Source organism: Hetaerina americana, unplaced genomic scaffold (genome assembly GCF_022747635.1).
Source record: "Hetaerina americana unplaced genomic scaffold, ioHetAmer1.1.p SCAF_294, whole genome shotgun sequence".
Taxonomy (NCBI): Eukaryota; Metazoa; Arthropoda; class Insecta; order Odonata; family Calopterygidae; genus Hetaerina; species Hetaerina americana.
The window spans coordinates 172,728-193,432 of record NW_027286868.1 but is presented as its reverse complement, the minus strand read 5'-3'; the positions used below and the strand labels follow the sequence as shown (position 1 = coordinate 193,432).

Here is a 20,705-nt window from a genome sequence, read left to right as displayed (position 1 = left end):
ATTGGCTTTCAGAGTCAAGAATAGGGATAGTACTAGTTCCAGTTGATTGCAGAAGTGTTCAAAAACACCATTAGGGGAGCGATACACAGAAGTAATGATCAAATTCAGGTCCTTCAATATGATCACAGATATTTCAAAATGCAATTCCAGACAGAATTTGTCCAAGTCAATTACCTTGAAGGGCATACCTTTCAAGACATAAATACAGGTACCACCGTTTTTTGCTACAGATCGGCAGTAGAATGATGCCAAGCCAAAATCACTAATTTTATACACATCAAATTCATTTTTCGTGATCCAGTGCTCATTGAGACATAGCACATTGTAGCCACCATGTTTGACTATTGCCTCTATCTCCGTTATCTTATTACGTAAACATCGCACATTTTGGCAAAATAAATTAATGCTATCTAGTCTAAAGGACTTTGGTTTTGATATTCCCGTTTGGAGGCGGGTAACACGTTTCTCTTAGGAACACTTTTCCATAGTGTTATCGGTGTGGCCCCTTGTTGCTGAGGTGGATACCGGCGCATCACTAGTTTTCAGCTCGGAGTTCGGATTTACCACCGCAGCTGACCCTTCAGGAATATTCTCTGTCTCTTCATGAGTAGGGGTCAGTTTCCGCGATTTTGGGGGGTAAAATTTCCCAACTTTCACTTCTACTGGCCAAATATCTTCTTTAAGAAGTTGATCCTTAAGGCTAATTGGCGCACAGAGTTTAAAGGAACTATAAACTTCACCAACTCTCAAACTTTCACATTTGAAGTCATTCCCGGGAAATATTCCGGACAGATGCTTCACAATATCATCAGGCGTTGCATTGGACTGGACACGACCAACGTAGAAGAGAGTCTTGCGAGGAACTCCCACAAAATTGCACGTAACAGCAGGCTGCTTACAACTCCCAAAAACCGTATTTTGTTTGCGTTTGTTTCTCTTGTAATTCACCTTTTGAAAACCTTCCTCGTCAGTAACGATGGATTTGAAACTCATGGTGTTAAATTTTGCGTTTACATTTTTGGGGCACAAATCGGAGTTGTCACTACTGAGGCCTAATTGCTCGTTGACTTCAGGTTTCAATTCCGTAGACAACGTTACAGCTTCCTTTGCAATTGGCTGCAAGGTAGTACTTTCCGTGGATCCGGTAGATTGGAGAGCTTGTAACTCCATTTTCAATTTTTCAATGTCGGCCGCCATATTGTAAATATTGGGCTTATTTACACGGCATAAAAAACACTTCCAGTAAATGTCACGGCAGTCCGAGAGAGCTTTTAATGTTATATCACTTAAGCCGGAGCATTTATGGTGATATACACACGAGCAAATATCGCAACTAACGACCATATCACGCACTTCGAGTCGTGTTTTACAAGAGCCACATCGTTGTACGGCCAAAGTTGACGCCATCTTGGTCATAATTAGGTATAATATAGGTAGGATTAGATAGGAATTATTATGCATTATGCTGCAATGACAATTTAATGTTAAAAATTTGCAATGAGTATGATGGACAAACATTACATGCTTGCATTTATAATAGACTTTTCAAGTTAAATTTGAGGTAGTTTCATGTTATAACAAGAATGAATTTGTTAGATTAAATTTTATGTTGAGGATGAAATGCAGATGAAATACAACTTTGTAAAAGGTTTTCTCTTTAATGAAAATTCATTTTGTGTGGCAGGAGTCTCATACCATGAATAAATCCAAAAATAGTGATATTTGAGCTGTTAATTGATGTGGCCGTTCCTTGCAGCAGTTAATCATTCGAATAGAAGTCTAGTTGGAAAGTTTTAATTTGTTTGTGTACATCACACATTTACACACACACCCATTCTTTCCTGTCGAGTAATTTAATTTATTTTATTTTAGCTCAGAGTCGGTGGAAAGACCAAGCATGGGAGCAAGTGATTCACAAATTAAAAGGAGTTCATTCTTCAACCGGACTGGGGGGTATATCACATTCTGATCATATTTTAAACGAGAGGATTAAGGCCTTGTGGGTGCTTGGCCATTTGATCAGCTCGCCAAAGGAGATGAAGCCATCCGAGGGCAACCCAAGTAGCTCTGCTGCCTCCTCAAATCCATGGATGTCACACCTGACTCCAATTCTTCAGGGACTATTGCCACAGTCTGATGTTAAGGTCTGTGAGTCTTAAAAATGCTTTCCAATCATCATTTACTGAGGAGTCCTAATCCTTAGAAATTAATCATTAATATTTTATTTGAGTTTCCTCATTGTAGTTTGAAATGGATGACATGTAAATGGAATAGGTTGGGTCTGCCATAGTCCCTAAAAATATTTGTAGCATTGAGATGGACAATTTATGCAATGAATAACAAGTTTTGATTTTGCAATTTTGTAACGGTATATTTTCTACTAAGTCCAGATTTGGCATTTGGATCTGATTTTGTAGGTGAATTTTCATAGACATGGTTAGAGTACTCATTCTAAGGAGTGGCGATAAGTTTTTTTTTTATTTCAAATTATTTAAAGAGCCAGAAGAAAGTGATGAAGTTGAGTGGTGTGATGATAGGATACAGCCATAAAATCAAAAACTCAGCCTTTATGAACTCTAACACAATGTAATCTTTTCTTGAAAGAAAAAGAGAAGCAAAACAGGAGCATCAAAATTCCTTCATTTGCTTCATTTCAGTATTTAATGGCTGAGTGAAAGAGAAATAATGATCCTTTGATTTTGGAGCAAGTGAGCACATGTACAATAACATGCACACTTTGGCATGCTCTGCAGTGATTGGTGACTCTGGAACCAAGAGAAAATTTGCTGTGTGTTGGCTGCCGAACAGTGCACAGGCTCCAACCACAGGTATACAATGGAAAGAATAATTACTTAATACCCTTGAAAATGTGCTGTATGTATCTTAGTTAAAATTGAATATACTTGGTAGGAAAGCACTGGGCAAAGGATGCGGACTCGAGTCTGTTGCAAACAACTTTGCTAAAAAATTTGTAAAGTTAAGTATATGTTCTGCCATTTGTGTGTGACAATGGCTTGTAATATATTTATATATTTTCAAGTCCTTAGATAGCCAATGACAAACATGGCAATGGAAGTAGATACTTCAAAAGAATGTTATGATGGGTTTTGTGAACAGAAGTGTGCAGAAGGTGCAACGGCTAAACAACTTTCCATCAATAGAGGAGGATATAAACTTTTGCTATCCTTGTAGGGAAGGGAAATATGCAAAAGGAAAAGTAACCTCAACCAGTGGGAGATCTAAAAGTATGTGTCAATGGAGATATGCAAACTTATGTAGACCTATGGTGGGATTGTCTACTGGATGTGGAAGATATTTTTCCCCCTTAAGAATGATTCGTTGCATTATATTTTCCGAAAAGGAAAAGTGAGTTGAAAGATAACTGAAAATGTTTGCTGGAAATGGCAGAAATTTAAAGAGCAGAAAGACAAGAAAATGAGGTGCTGGAGGCAAAAAAGGTGTTTGTAGGCTATGGAGTTAATTTGAAGGAGATTTCTTTGGTGATAGGTAAATTGAGTCAGCTATAGATGTAGCAAATGCTCTTGAACATAAGAATGATGTTGATGAAATAAGATGAAACGAACGTTGATAGAGTAAAGCTTTAAAAACCAGCATAATGAAGGCCTAGAATTGAATTCTGAAAGGTAAAAAAGCAAGCATTGAAATTAAAGAGGGAGAGGGTAAATAGGATTCAGTGGAGCCTTTTAAGACAGAAGCCATCTGAAGCCTCCATGTATCCTGTGGACAGTCAAGGTGTAATCAGACTGATGTGAACTGTGCAATTCAGCAGGCGGAGGAAGCACACTTATATCATGTGATAATTTATTCCTGGAAAGTGAGCAGAGAAAACAGTGGTATTAAAATATGTTCCCAGAGTATCTCAATTGGTTGATATATTGACCGAACTTCTTAATAAGTATCTACCATAAACAGTTATCCACAACAAAGGTTGGTTTGGTTGGTGTCAGTAGAGTTCACAAAGTACTAAGCCCAATGGCATTTGAAATTCACACATCAGGTAAAGGGGGCCAATTCCTTTCCCTGAGCTACCTATGGTTTTTCTATGAAGGTTTTGTTCACAAAAAATCATACAGCTCAGGTGAAGCTAAGGGTATCCTGGGGTGTGGCCAGGAATCAAATTTGGGCCTTCCGGTCGGTAGTCCAATGCTCAACACCTTGACTACCATGCTCTACTACCAACGAGAATCTATCTATTCCATAAATATTTATTGGTGTTGAGCACAGTAAAATTTTCTGTTTTTCTTATATATGATGCTCTGTGAGTTCTGTTAAAAGAATATGGAAAAAAATTAAGAGAGAGAAAATTTTCAAGAAGTTCTCTCAGGTTTCCCACCAGGTCAGGTTGCAGTACACCGACGTTCCGAAGGCTGACTCTGCCATCATCTTCATGGTGAAGTTCAGAGCATAAAAAAGGCCTGGTATTTATACACTCCGCCAAGGCTCAGGTGTGCCCTGATTGGTCGGAAGCATTAGTGTGCTCCGCTATGGCCAATTGGGTGCGTTCCCGTGCATTCTTTATTTTCTTTAGCACTGGCTACTTTCCTTGCGCAAGAATCCCGACATCACAGTCCTGAAGGCAGACAAGGGCAATGCAAGTGTATTGCTGAACACTATGGATTACCACCGGAAAGTCCAACAATTGCTCCAAGATCCAGCATATCGGATTATCACCCGTGACCCAACGGACGCATTAGTTAGGAAGACAACCACTTTAATCAAAAAATCATTGCCGTGCTCCGAGGCCAACAGAAACCTAGTACTGCAAGCGCCCATCCCGCTGAGACTCTATGGACTGCCCAGATCCACAAAGGAGGAGTATCCCTAAGACCAATTGTGAGTGCCATAGGGGCACCAACGTACAATTTGGCAAAACACCTGACCGGGATCCTGGCGCCTTTTGTGGGATCATGCAAGCACCATATCAAGAATTCTGCAGAATTTGTCCAAACCCTATGGAATATTCGCCTTGACAACCGAGACATTTTAGCGAGCTATGACATCATATGGCTATTCAAGTGTATTTAAGGTTATGGTAAATAAAAAGGATTCTACAGATACGTCTCTGAGTCAACAAGGAGGCGAAAAAATATTAAACACCAAAAGTATTATAACGACGAGCGCAGAAATTTATAAAAAAATTTTGAAAATGAGGGCGAATAAATCCAAAGGACCAGATGGTATCTCAATTGACTTGCTTAAATTGGGTGGTAGTGTAGTTTCAAATTATATAAATCATTTATTCAATGTTACCTTAAACAATAATGCCCTGCCAAATGCATGGAAGGAGGCATATGTTACGCCAATTTTCAAAGGAGGAGATAAGGCATTAGTTGATAATTATAGACCGGTAAGCTTGACATCAGTTGTATGTAAGCTATTAGAAAAGATAATGGCTGATTATCTCTGGGACTTGTGGGAGAGTGAGAATTGGTTGTATAGTCGCCAATACGGTTTTAGAAAAGGGCACTCTTGCGAAACTCAGCTATTAGGGTTCTGCCAAGAAATTTTCGACTCTATGGATGCGGGAATAGAAGTGGATGTTATAATAGTCAACCTGTCAAAAGCCTTTGACAAAGTTGACCACGACGGCTTAATGCTTAAGATGGGCCAATTGCCACTACACACAGATGGAAGAGTAATCTCTTGGGTCAAAAATTTCATGGAAGGTCGAACACAAAGGGTCAAATTAGAAGTGTATTCTGAAAAAACAAGGGTAACATCGGGAGTCCCACAAGGAAGCGTACTTGGCCCGCTCTTGTTTTTAATATATATAAATGATCTCCCAGTAAATATTAATTCTCAGATAAGACTTTTGGCAGACAACTGTATTATCTACAGGAAATATTGAAATGTAATGAAATAATTGACTTTGTAATTCCACACACTTGATTTAAAAACACGACCCAGGTTTCGACGTTGAACGTCATCATCAGGTGGTCCTCATAGAAGCACACTGGCTATATATACCTTCTGATCATAGGAGGGGGGGTTGGTCAGAGAGGGAGGTTGGAGGGGTAAAAAGGTTACAATGTAGCTGGGAAGAAAAGAGAATTACATTTTTGACTTAGAAGTGTGGTAGGTCTAGGAGTGGGGAGTGGGAGGGATACAAAATTTCGTTGGCAAGATCATCTTTTCAACAGACACATTTCAAAATTTCTAATTGCTCCAAAGCATCGAGCCTTTGACCTTTTTCTTCAAAATGAAAAATTTTTGTCACAAAGTCACTTTTGCGGTCACTTTCGATGAGGTGCTTTGCAAAGAGGGATGTTATGTTCTTATTTTTTACACATGTTCGGTGTTCTTTAATCCTTTCTTTAAATTTCCGTCCTGTTTGCCCAACATACTTTGTGCTACAATCTGAGCACTTTAACTCATACACTCCACTCCTCTCGTTTTTGGGGACTTTGTCTTTAGTGTGAGAGATCAGGCATGAACCACAGTAAAAGGCACATTTATTTTTTTTTTCTTTAGGAAAACTTTTAATTACTAATTGAGAAATAGTCCCAAGATAGTAGTATTCTCCGCCGTTTGGCAGTGGGATCTTTTAAATGTTCAGGGTTTTAAATGTGGCTTAAGGCTATTTTTGTAAGTTTATTCCGGTAAAGTTTATTTATTAGATCTTCTGAATAACCATTGTTTACTGCTAATGTTTCAATTACATTAAGTTCCTTATTTACATTGAATTTTGGCATAGGGATAGCGGTTAAACGGTGGATCATTGCATGAAATGCCGAAAGCTTTTGGGTGAAGCAATGCCTTGAAGAAGAATTAATTAATTGGTCTGTATACATTTCTTTCCTAAAAATGGAATACTGTAACCCGTCTTTGTCTTTAGAAATGGATAGGTCGAGGAAATTGAGGGAACCTTTTTCCTCTTTTTCACACGTGAATTGTACATTAGAATTGATAGAATTTAGATGTGCTAGAAACTGATCTAGTTGCCTATAATTAGAATATAAGGAGTCCAGTTCAAATATAGGAGGAATAAGGAAAATAAGGAGTCCAGTTCAAAATCAACAAGTTCTAAGTGTGACCGTAAGTTTGGGCCTCGTATCGTTAACCTTTCCGGACATTCCTTTTCTAATAGTGAGATTTCTTTGCTAGAAAAAGACCTTAAGTACGTACCTAAAATTCCTATTTCTGTTAAAGACATTGAAAACCTGGCGTTTGACCTTGAAGTTGCCCTTCAGAAAGAAAATATCGCGGTTAAACAAGTTGTTTCCCAGGAGCTCCTTAAATTCTCACAACTAGAAGTAAAAAAGAAAAAGTATTCTACCGAGTACGAGGCCTTAAAATCCATTAAACATTCAGTGACAGATAAAAATTTGATCATCCAGAAAGCAGATAAAGGCAGCGCAGTGGTTGTATTAGAACGAAATACCAACATCACCAAATGTGAAGACTTCATCAGGGACAATAACATTGAAGTATTTTGCTCAGACCCAATCCCCAAGTTTCAACAAGAAATTTAGAAAGTGATTAAATCTTGTGATACGTTATTCACGTATGCCAGCTGCTCAAGCAGCTGGCATAAGCGCATATGTGCTGACAAACGTACATATATGCACATGCATAGAGAATTTCAGAGCTGTGTAAAAAATAAATGAATGATATAATGTGAATGTTTTATAGTTAATTTTTATCAAGATTAATAATAACAATAGGTAATCTACCGGTTAAGGTAGGTTTTTGGATGGGCACAGCTACTAAATAGAACATTTTGTGACTCCTAACAAAAGACAAAATCCATCATCCTACTCTACATCAGACCCCTCTTCATCTCCGAGTACTTTCTTCCTCCCTTCATCCCGTCCAACATCCCTGGGGATCAATATGGTGTGGGGCTAACATACTGGCTTCCCACCTGGAGGGCATGGGTACAAGTCCCGGAGGTGTTGAATATTTTTCAGAGGTATCTCAATCCCTACTTGAAGTGCTTTGTGGAGGGCACTTTGAGTGAGTACGCCGTCCGTCGGATGGGACGTTAAACTGTGGACCCCTTGGCACCTTTCTTAAAAAGAGTAGGCTAATGCCGACGCTGGGTTTCACTCCACCCTTCATCCTTTCCTGTCCATCCCCTATGGAGCAAATGACCTCAGCTATCGGTCGCCTCCCCTAAAAACTACTACTACTACTGAAACGAATAAACGCATGCCCTTCCTCGATATTCTGATCCAGAGGAAAAGAGACGGCAGCTTAGGCCATCAAGTCTATTGGAAACCAACCCACACTGACCTATACCTGAACGGGAGAAGTCATCATTATCCCGCACAAAAGAGAGGAGTTATTTCCATTCTCGTGCACCGAGCTACTTCAGTTTCGGACCAAGAGCACCTGGAGGCAGAAATACATCACCTAAGGAAAACGTTCCAGCAGAATGAGTATGGGACCCGAGAAATCAACATGGCCCTTAAAAGGGCCTTCACAAATCCTGGAGGTAAGAGAGAAGAGGCAGAAAAACTTGTTGCAAGAGCCTGCATCCCATTTGTCTCTACAATTTCCAATAAAATCTCAAGGATATTAAGGAAATACTAGGTGGAAACTATCCACAAACCGATAAGGAAGCTGCACATAGTCCTGGACACGGCTAAAGACAAACGGGGATTGAAGACCTCAGGAGTGTACCGGATTCCTTGCGAGTGCGGCCAAGCAAACATTGGGGAGACTGGCCGCACCATAGAAACATGCCTAAAGGAACACGAGAGGTACATCAGGTTAATCTGCCCAGCAAAATCTGCGTTCGCTGAACATTGCCTCAATAACGACCACAGAATCAACTTTACCAGTACAAAGAGGCTATGCCACGCCAACAGTTACTGGGATCGCGTGGTGAAAGAAGCCGTTGAAATCCAAATAGACACCAATACTTTCAACAGAGACAACGGCTTCCAAATCAGTAACACTTGGAAGCCAGTGCTAAAGAAAATAAAGAATATACGGGAACGCACCCAATTGGCCATAGTGGAGCACACTAACGCTTCCGACCAATCAGGGCACACCTGAGCCTTGGCGGAGTGTGTAAATACCAGGCCTTTTTCATGCTCTGAACTTCACCCTGAAGACGATGGCAGACTCAGCCTTCGAAATGTCGGTCTACTGCAACCTGACCCGGTGGGAAACCCGAGAGAACTTCTTGAATACCATACGCCGGGAAAACCTGAGATCCTTCAGAGAGAAAGTTGATTAAAATTTTAAAAATATTGCTATGCATTCTGTTATTTTCTGAAATTAAGAAAATTGTTGAATGCCAAGTACTTTGAAGGATTGTTGCACTGGAAATATGTTTGTTTTTGAAGCTGAACTTAAGAAACCCCTCTAAAGTAAAATTGATTTTTACCCAATATGCCTTAATGATTTTTCTGCAACAAAAATATAGAATCTATGATTACTTAGTTGCGGGGTATTAGTCCATTGGAGATATGCAACTACCATGAAAGAAGAGTTCATAATAGGTCCTGGAAAATATCACCAATCAAAATTATAAATGAGACATTGACAACATTTCCATGATAAAATTGCCAATACTAAAAATAAATTCTGTATGCTCAATTCTCAGGTAGCTCCTGCTTCTGCGGATGTTATTTTGCCTAAAATATGAAGCTGTTTGAGTTTGAGTCTGTGATATCTCATGTGTTACTAAGTTTTTCTGCTCTTACTCTTAACTGTTTGTTCTGATGATAATGCTTTCTGATATTCTCTCTTTTTCTTCCTGTTTCAGATGAAAAAGGGTTTAATTCGAGTTATAGTGGCTTTATTAGGCAATGGATTCCTGGCAGCATCTGAAAATCGCCCTTTCATCGAGTTCCTTATAAGCCACTGCTCCAATCATAGTGGTTCATCACCTGCATGCACCCCTCAAGTTTCAACACCTGGGGTGAGTTCAGCTTTGTATAAAAATTTTAAAAATGGTTGATTCCTTATCAAGCCTAATATCTCTGTGTGCATGTTTTGAACTGATTGGATGACTCCATGGCCAGAAGGGGTGGGCGTGCTTGTATGATTGAGAACTCCAACCCATGGTGCCAGGTTTACTCTATTTTGGATGTGCATGATTGTATGTTTTACCATTGTTTGGAAATCTCCCCAGAAAGCAAAGATGTGGCACAATTAAAGTTTCCTTCAGTCACCAGACTAGTGCCACTGTCGCGAAACAGTTAAAGAGGGTTAACCTTTCCAAAATATGAGCATCAACAAGAAGAAAACTAAAATCCTTGTGTTTGGAAGAGGCTGAATATAGATATTACAATTAGAGGAGTGGGACTAGAGCAAGTGGAACTAGAAGATAACAGTTTCAGGTTTAACTTTGTGGAATTCCTTAATGATGAGGGTTAAAAAGAAACTTTACACTTCCACAATAAAGACTTAATACTTCACGACCATGGTTTCAATGATGCACACCATTGAAACCATGGTCGTGAAATATTAAATCTTTATTGTGAAAGTGTAAAGTTTATTTTTTACCCTCACCAAGTGGAATGAATTCTTCTGAATGAATCTACCTGTGCAGCTGCGCATATTGGAATGGAATAAGTTCAGCTGACTTCAAACAAAGAATAGCTCAAACTTAGAAGGTGTTCATGAAGAAGAGATAACTAATATGTTTGAAGAACGCCTGAGGTTGCAAACAAGGAGAGCAGTTTGTCAAAACATTGTTATGGAGAATGCCACTCTATGGATCAGAGACATGGAAAATTGGACCAGCAAAGAATAGAAAGCCTTTAAAACCTGGTGCTGAAAGAGATTGCTAAACATTAACCTATTAGAAGAAGGTGAGAAATGATAAAGTATGTATAAAAGAGCAGAAGAGAAAAGGACTGCATGGGAATGGCTCTATGGTGCAGAAGAACTAGATGTATCCAAAGACAGTGTGGGATATGCTGTGGCAGTAACTTAAATAGAGTCATCTGCAAATGTGCATTACATTGCTACAATTTCTGAGTATAAAAATCATTTGCCTTGAACAGAATCCAAGTCAAAGTGAATGAAATTGACCCTTGGAAATCATTAAATATTAAGGAACTAGATAGATTGGACAAACCTTGAGGCACAATGTATTAACTAAAAACAAAATTGAAGGTAAAGTTGTAGGGGAAATCCCGCACAGAAGACCAAGAGACTAGTACATAAGACACATTAAGAAGGTCGTAAAACAGAGAAGATATCAGTGATTGAGAAGGAATTAATTGACACTTAATAGAGGAGAATGAAGGAGGGCTGCAGTAAAGAAATATAATGATTGAAATGCTGGTGATAAAAAACAGTGGGAACATTACATTTTTAGTCCATTGAATCCCTTATTACATAGTAGTATTTATGTTTTAATTCTCTGTTTTCTGAATTTTGCAACTTTACATCCTTTTTTAAAATCTAATTTTCACTATGCTTACATTTCTTGTTTGAATTTAGATGCTCAGATTGATTCAATAAAATGATGTACTTTGAACTGGTCAAACTTTTTAAATTGCATCTCCTATTGGTATGATATATCTAGGGGAAATTTTTTAGATGTTTCTGAGTCGGAGGACCAGTTCTAAATAGCTGATGACATTGAATATCTTGTAGATAGTGGTAGTAGCTAAGGTTTTTGAGTGCATGGACAGCTATGTTAATTTTGCACCATTCTTTCAGATATATTTTAAATTATCCATGCGTAAAAACGATCTAAGTCCTATGCTTTTGGTCAGGGACCACGATAATCTTTGAATTGCAAAATATTTCAAAATAAGGCCAGGTGAAAAGCAAAACTGTAAGAGGACTAATTTCATTGTTGCCAGCAATATGCACAGCTGTGAGGGATGATTTACGAAAGGTATCCCATCATACTGGAAACACTTGGGAGATAATTCAAGCTGGAAATATATCAGTTTTATTGAGTACATTAGGGAAGCATTGAGAATTGGAGTGTTGAAAAAAATTGGCTGCCCTCTCAAAGTTTAATTTATTGTCATGCTTATCCAAGGAGGATTGCTACTCCCTCTAAGGATGTAGAAAGTACAGTTTTGGCATCTCTTTCCCCTCCTCCCCCCTCAAAGGGTGCACTCACGGTGGAGGAACAGTCAGCTGCAGAGCTTGGCCACATGTGCAGCCGCTTCCTCCACCTCTTGGCGTCAACAGTCCCTCGACTCGAGCCCAGCCTGAAGCCCCTCCTCGTCAACCTGCTCATCTACCCCCCTTGGGCCCATGGCCCATCTGTGGCCACCTCAACGCCCCCTTCCCAGGACATCAGCTTCCACCACCACCAGTGCCCTCACCCCACGACCCCCGCCATCATACGCTGCCTCTCACTCCTCTACGCGAGGCAACAGACCACGAGCGGGGATGATGAGACCTCGAAGCAAGCAGAGCCGAGCGACGGCAGTGAGGAGAGTGCCAAGGACCCAAAAGGTAATGCTAAAGCATTTTGGCCACACTAGTCATTTCCCCCTTCAGGCCAGTAGCAGTGATGTGGTTTGTTCAGGTGTTAACAGCTGCCATAGGTATTTCTTCCCCTTTCAATCATTGTCCTTCCAGCATTCCCAATACCCTGGAATGACAAAGGACATATTTGATCTCCTACTCTTGAATCACAGAAACATTGTGGGCAAATGCCATTAAGCTATAGTATTTTTCGTAAATTCATTTGTTTCTGTAAACATGATAATATTTTTGTTAAAAATTTATCTGTAAATACAACTGAATACCACTTGATTGATTTAGGTACTTTGTGCAGTTCACTGAAATGTCATCAGTTAATTTACAGGAAAAATGCAGTTTTAAAGGTATATTTTGTAATCAGTAGAGCTGTGCCTAATAGAGCTAGGATACCACAGCAGATTGGAAAATTAGTTCTGTAGCTAACCGATCCCACTGATGCGTGTTTGATAGCATGGTGGCATAGCTATAGCTTGATGGATGGGGGTTTATCAGCTGATTCCCTGTTGGAGACAGTTTAAAAAAAAACAAATCAATGCTAATTCTTGACTTGAGCTAATCTTTCCATGTTCCTGTGATTCATTTTTTTCAATTAACTTGGCTGTAAATAGATTATATTAATTTCATTCAGTCTATAAGTTTTGCCTTTGTTGAATGAGTTAATAATATATTGTGTTATTATTATTATTATTTTACAGTAGAATGCGGCAATGAGATCACTCCCAGTCTCCCTGAGGCCTTGGCTGTGATGGCTCGCTGTTTTACCATCTTGGCTCATCCATTCTATCCATTGGCATCCCACTCCCTCGGCATCAACACCCTGATTTTTCTTCAGCATTATTCTGGGAACTTGCATCCAACCTTGGTGTCCTTGTTCAATGAAAAAATTCCAAGTCTCATGCAAAATCTCAAAGGTAAAATAAGTTTCCTGTCTACCTGTTAGGGATCCTGTTTTTGACAATGAAAATTATAAAGGTCCTCAATATATTTTGTCCCATTTTATGTCAGTCTAGTATAATGTCCATGTTGACAAATGTCGTTGTCATCATTTTTTTGCAATATCAGTTTTTTTAACTGTGAAAAATACTGTGGGTGTATGTAGTTTTCTAGTGAGCATCTTCATCAATCATTCTCGTCAAATTTACTGTAGCTATTCTCATACCCTACTGTGTAATGGATGATAGGTACTATTATATGATCACCCTCTTTGGAAAAATGTTCTCAGTTGAATCTAAGAGAGATGCGAAACATATGATGTAAAGCAGTTGCTGGGTCTATCATTGGTATTTTCTACCAGCTACATGGTTTCAAAGGGAAGCAGCCAAATGTTAAAAAGGCCCGTAGAGAGAGGAACTTTAGCCTGTGAACATCCCACGTACTCTCTTACCTCCCCAGGGGCTATGGAGAAGAAACAATAATTTGAAGAGCTTTAATGTATGCATTATGCCATTATTCCATTGGTTCCTAACCGTCATAAAATATTGCTGATGCAAAAATTGAGTCGTTAATATTTCTTTTTGGGTAGTCATTCATTTATAAATGGAATTCTGACACTGCATAGCCTTTGCTCAAGTGTATTAAAGTTGATTTGTTTTGGGACCAATCAATTGCAGTGGTAGTCAGCTTCATGGGAAATGATAAGGTCAAATGGTTTGAAGGTTGAATACTCATTATTCATTCACCGCATTGTTCTATTACCGTTCAATCAGGTTTCTCGGTGGTAGTATGAGTGATAACATCTTTCCGCTCTCATTTTCCTTTGGTGCATAAATCAAACCCAAAGATATAGTAGGAATTATGTTCACCCTGAACTCTGCTTTTACTTTGGTAGTTTTGAGGTTGACCTCTCTTGATCTTCTGTACTTACATCCTACTGTTCTATTCCTACATGTGGTATAATACATAAACAAGTCAGTTTGTCACAATGTGCCCAATATTGTGGCCAGACTTCATATACTTAGCATGGAATCACACTAATATAATCTCATTGGAATAAGTTTTAGATTTTGTTGGACATAAAGAGGCTGTACATCCAAAACAAAAGCGGATCAGGATGGTGCGGTGGTTAACGTACAGGCTTCACTCTGAGAGGGCCTGGGTTCGAATCTTGGAGACAACGAATATTTTTCAGTGGTATCCCGATCCCCACTTGAGGTGCTTTGTGGAGAGCACTTTGAGTGGTTACAATGTCCGTTGAATGGTACGTTAACCTGCAGACCCCTTGGCGCCTTTCATAAAGAGTAGGCTAATGCTGATGACGGGTGTCTCTCCACCCTTCATCCTTTCCTGTCCATCCCCAATGGTGCAAATGATCTCAGCTGTCAGTCGCCTCCCCTTAATACTACTACTACTACCAAAACAAAGTTTTGTGAAAGAATTAGATGCATAAATATGTTATTTATAATGAAAGGATATGGTAAAAGTTAAATGCACATGCCATCTGAGTCATTTCAGAATTTTATTTTGTATCAAGACAGAAAAACAAACTTAGGAAATGAGAGTGAGTTAGAATCATGAATTATATTGGTCACAAAACTCAGGTTCCAGCCATTATTTTGATTTATGTTGCGCAATATAGCCTTAATTCTTGAATTAAGCTGAGGAATTACCATATTCAGATTTTAATGTAACATTTGATTATTTGTAATTAATTATTTGTTAGGACATTTATGATATTGGTGAGAGCTCATGAGGGGAAGAATCTAATAAAATATTGCCTTCCTCCTCACCATGACTTCATCTTTTCCTAGATATCCACAGTTGATTATGCCAAACTCCTAAAGATTTTCCATCTTTAAATTGTTTTCCCAGTATTTCCCAGTATCCTTGTTCAATGAATCCTTGAATAAGTGTAATCCACTCTTATGCAAGCATGGATTATCTTTGCACATGGTTTTAGCATGTGGTAGAACAAGTTTTGCTCCTTAATTAGGAATATACTGTCAAATTTGCTGTCCATAAAGAAGCTTATATTCTTTGAAGTTATTTCGTAAGCATGTAGCAATAAGTGAAAACCAGTTGGATAAATAATGTGAAATGGATTAGGACAAATCGTGATTAAAAATCAAAGCAAGAATGAATTAACAATTTGTTTCATTTACATCAGAGTGAGTACCTCTGAAGCTATGCTCCTATTCTCAAAATTTATTTAAATGGAAATATCTTAAAATTAAGGTGTGATACATGAGTTAAAGGAATCGATTGATATTTTAACCAAAGAAAATGCAGCAAATTTTATTTTCATATTCCTACATACAAAATACATTCTACGTACAATGTACATGCTAACAAGAAGATTTGTGACTTTCTATTGTAGTATTCTTATTTTCCAATGGACTTGTCAGGTGTTATCTGATGAAGCTTCTTTTGTCTGCATTCAACAGGAGATGCTGAAGACTTTGATGAGACGATGTGGTTTCGTCAGATTGTTGGCCTTCTGGACTCATCCTTGGCTCTTGTTGGGGATGCCGAATGGATTAAGGCAGTAGGAAAAGCACTCACATCCCTTCTCAGTGACTCTGCCCTTCCAGTCGTGAGCAGCAGCCCTCATTCCACCCCAGGATCAACCACCCTCTGCCCTAGGCAGAGGTTGCTCGTCTTCAGTCTGCTTGGTGCTGTTGGTGTCTGGTGCTCAGATCAAGAATTCTTGGGCTCTCGTGTCATCGAGACACTACTCTCATCCCCTTATGATGTCACTTCCCCTGCGGAGGCAGAGGTTTGTCATTTTTCTGGTGTTTTAAAGTACACTCTGCAGAATAGGTTTGGGCATAAAATTTTTTCACTTTTCTTACCTCTCTCCTTGTTGTCCAAAGGATAGATGTAAAATGAATGTCATAAAGAAAATGAATCTATGGGGGAACCCCTATGAAGTAAAACAATGTTAAATTCAAGTGACAAAAAAAATTAAAAATCTTCTTGGAAAATTGGCTGGAAAAAATTTGCTGAAGCTCTTTTGCGTAAGACCATTAAAAATCATGACATCATCAGATCTAATCATTAACGCTCAGTCAATAGACAATTCAGATTAGTGGTTAATAATAATAATAATGCATTTATATGTCTGGAGATTTGTTGCATATTCATACATACACAAATAAAGGACACGTCAGGTATAAATTTCACAATTTTAGAAGAGATAATATATATATATATATATATATATATATATATATATATATATATATATATATATATATATATATATATATATATATATATATTTTTTTTTTTTTAAGGTAATCTACCGGTTAAGGTAGGTTTTTGGATGGACACAACTACCAAACAAATATTTTATTACTCCTAACAAAACACAAAATCCATCATCCTACTCTATATCAGGTCCCTCTTCATCTCCGAGTACTTTCTTCCTCCCTTCATCCCGTCCAAAATCCCTATCCTGTTCCTTCCCTTTCCTCTTTTGCCCAACATTCTACCCTCTATCACAGTCTTCAACATCCCACTGCCGGTCAACACCCCCTTCATCCACTTTTCCTGCCTCCACAGGATTGCTCCCAACAAACCCCTCTCTTCGCCCACCATACCAAGTACTTCCTCATTTGTTTTCTTCTCTGTCCATTTCACCTTCTCCATTCTTCTCCACACCCACATTTCAAAAGCCTCCAATCTACGTCTATCCTCCTGCTTCAATGACCACGTTTCCGCACCGTACATAGCTACGCTCCATATCAAAGTCTTTACGAGTCTTTTCTTAACATCCTTACTCAGAGTCCCCGTCATTAACTCCCTCCTCCTTGTGAAAGCCTCTTTGCCTAGCGCAATTCTTCTCCTTACGTCCCTACTACTTTGACCGTGTTGGTCCAAAACACTGCCGAGATACGTAAACTGCTCTACCTGCTCTAGTTTTTGCCCTCCTATTTTAATGTTAAGCTTGGCCTTTTTCTTTCTAGAAAATCGCATAACCTTTGTTTTCTTAATATTGATTCTCATCCCATACCTGTCGCACTGAATTTCCAATTCACTCAGCAATGCTTGCAGCCCCTTGGCTGACTGACAAACTAAGGCTTGGTCATCAGCAAACCTAACTGATTTTACGAATTCCCCGCCCACTTTCATTCCTACCTTGAGTTCTTCCCATGCCTCTTTAATTATTTCCTCTGCATACAGGTTGAACAGCAACGGTGATAATGGGCAACCCTGCCTTACACCCCTTCCTAACACTGCCCATCCTGACTCCCCGTTTCCCACCCGCACCTGAGCAGTCTGAGACATGTACAGGTTGCGGATTAACCTCCTTTCCCTCCAATCTATTCCTATTTTCTGCAATATACTCATTAGTTTTTCCCAATTCACCCTATCAAATGCTTTTTCGAAATCTACGAAACAGGCAAATACCTCCTGGTTGTGCTCTATATTCCTCTCGATTAATAATCTCATTACTGCAATGGCATCACGCGTACCTCTCCCCTTCCTAAACCCAAACTGATCATCCCCTAAGTAATCATTTGCCCTACTCTCTATCCTTTTGTTTATGATCCTGAGAACAACTTTAGCTGCGTGGGATATCAAACTAATTGTCCTATAGTCCTCACATGACGTGGCCTTTACCTTTTTCGGAATAGGAACTAAAACTGATCTCACAAAGTCTTCCGGCCAGATTCCCTCCTCATAAATACTACGGATCAGCCCATATAGCCTCTTCCTCCCACATTTTCCTAAGCATTTTAAAAGTTCCACGGGAATGTAATCTACCCCCACGGCCTTATTTAGTTTCATCTCCCTTAATGCCCTTTCTATCTCATGGTCTAGTATGCCTGGACCTAAGCTGTCCTCCTCTACGTCATTTTCTTTTTCAATGCCTAACTTTGTTGGTCTGAGTTCTTTACCATACAGTTCTTCAATGTACTCCTTCCATCTCTCTTGGCTCTTTCCTGCGTCAACTATTACCTTACCCGCCTTATCTCTAACTGTTAGCATAGCTCTTCCTTTCTTACTTCCCGATAACGATTTAACTTTACTGTACAGCGCACCGATTTCACCCTTCCTCTGCAGACTTTCCATATCCTCGCACTGCGTATTCCACCAGCCTTCTTTTGCTTTATTTGTTGCCCGCCTCAATTTATTGTTCAATTCTTTGTACTTCATTTTGCCTAATTCTGTATTCATATTCTTCCATTTTCTCCGCTCATCCATCTTTGTAATCATCTCATCCGTGATCCATGGTTTCCTAGTCCTTTTAGCGTTAACGGTTCCAATAGTGTCTTTTGCGGCTTTAGACAACCCCTTCTTGATCATTTCCCATTTTTCTTCGATAGTACTAAGCCCTTTACCATCCTCCATGATTTTCTCTACCGCCTGTTTGTATTCCTTCCTTTCCAACCCATTTAACGCTTCTACATTCCATTTTCTAACTTGCCGCCCCTGCCTTATCTTTTTGAAACGTACGCTACATTTCATAACAACTAAATTGTGGTCTGAGTCCGCATCCGCTCCCGGGAAGCTGTGGGAATTTATCACACTGTTCCTAAACCTGTGTCTAACCAGGATATATTCTAGCTGATATCTTCCTGAGTCACCTGGCATTTTCCATGTATACCTGCGTCTTTTGTGGTGTCTAAACCAAGTGTTGGTGATGACTAACCCCTGTCTCCTGCAGAACTCAACTGCTTTCTCCCCGCGGTCATTCCTCGTGCCTAAACCGTAGTCCCCCACCTCATCACCACCTCTTCCTTCGCCTACCGTCGCATTCCAATCCCCCATCACTATCAAATGTTTCCCTGCAGGAACACACGCGATCATGTCCTCTAACTGATCGTATATCCTATCGACCTCTCCTTCCTTATGGTTGCTCGGTGGCATGTATACCTGAATAATAACTAAGTTCGTCGGTTCTGCTTTTATCTCCACTAGTAGTATTCTATCCGTTACCTGCTCTATGTTGACTACGCTTCTCCCTACCTCTTCATTTAATACAATGGCAACCCCTCGTTGGCTCTCGTCCCCGCCGCTGTATATTATTCTATACTTATCACTCCAGTAATCCCCGCTATCTTTCCATCTCACCTCGCATAGACCTAAAATATCTATATTTCCCCTTTCCATCTCTCGCTTAACATTCTCCAATTTCCCTGTCCTAATCATTGTCCTAACATTCCACGTTCCTATTCTAACTAATTTCGTCTTCTTCTCCTGCGTCTTCTGTCCTGCTGCTGCTGGTTTTCCCTTGCATATATATATATATATATATATATATATATATATATATATATATATATATATATATATATATATATATATATATATATATATATTTATACATATATATATATATGCATATACATATATATATATACATATATATATATATATATATATATATATATATATATATATATATATATATATATATATATATATATATATGTATAAAATAATATAGAAACACAAAAAAAGAGAACACTCACACGTATTTTCTTGATATTTCGACGGAAACAATCCGTCTTCCTCTGAAGATGTAGAAGTAATGCCTGCTGGAATTGTTGAGGTGAGGGGTGCAAGAGAAAGGGAAGGGGGCCAGGGGAAGGGGAGAACGGGAGACAAAGGAGGGGTGAAAGGAATGGTTGGGGAGAGGAAAGGGAGAGGGAAGGGGTGGAAGTAACAATTTTAGGCCACTCCCATCAGTGAACGACATCCGATAACCCTATAGAATTAAAAACCCTTGAATTGGCATTCATTTACATCTGTATGGCCTATCAGCATCCGGGCCTCAATGTCGTTCACTGATGTGAGTGGAAAGTCTTTTGTAGAAGAAAAATGGGCAACTTTGATCCTGAGAATAATATTTATTCATGTGACGCATTGGGCCGAGTCTACACAGTCCATCCTAATAACGCCGAATGTTATTTTTTAAGAATGCTTCTACATACCATTAGAGGACCTCGCTCATTTGCAGAATTAAGAATGGTAATCGGAGAAATATGTGAGACATTCAGAGAAGCTTGCCAGAATTTAGGGTTGCTAGAAGGAGATCAACACTGGGATGACTCATTGCGAGAGGCCAGTTTGATTTCTCTTCCAGGACAAATCCGAATTTTGTTTGCCATCATAATAACCTCCTGTAATCCATCTAACCCAAAAACATTATGGGAAAAATATAAAGAATCAATGAGTGAGGATATACTGGCTAAAGTTCGAAGTGAAAATCCTACATTGGATATTACGTTTAACTCCGACATTTTTAATAAAACTTTGATTATTTTGGAGGAAAAGTGTATCACCATGGTTAACAAGACTTTAGTGGAACTCGGTCTTTTTGC

General features: G+C 39.1%; 1 protein-coding gene across 2 annotated transcripts in view; it reads left to right on the top strand.

Moving 5' to 3' along the window:
* Positions 1 to 20,705, top strand: part of LOC139689950 (maestro heat-like repeat-containing protein family member 1) — a 122,877-nt gene that overhangs the window by 29,591 nt on the left and 72,581 nt on the right. Inside the window, exons 8-12 of one of the 2 annotated variants that reach the window (XM_071587098.1) lie at positions 1,873 to 2,144; positions 9,740 to 9,895; positions 12,054 to 12,405; positions 13,134 to 13,346; positions 15,816 to 16,147. In XM_071587098.1, the coding sequence (XP_071443199.1) occupies positions 1,873 to 2,144; positions 9,740 to 9,895; positions 12,054 to 12,405; positions 13,134 to 13,346; positions 15,816 to 16,147 (1,325 nt within the window). Of the gene's footprint in view, positions 1 to 1,872; positions 2,145 to 9,739; positions 9,896 to 12,053; positions 12,406 to 13,130; positions 13,347 to 15,815; positions 16,148 to 20,705 lie in introns of both variants that reach the window. The other variant, XM_071587097.1, reaches the window with a different exon arrangement.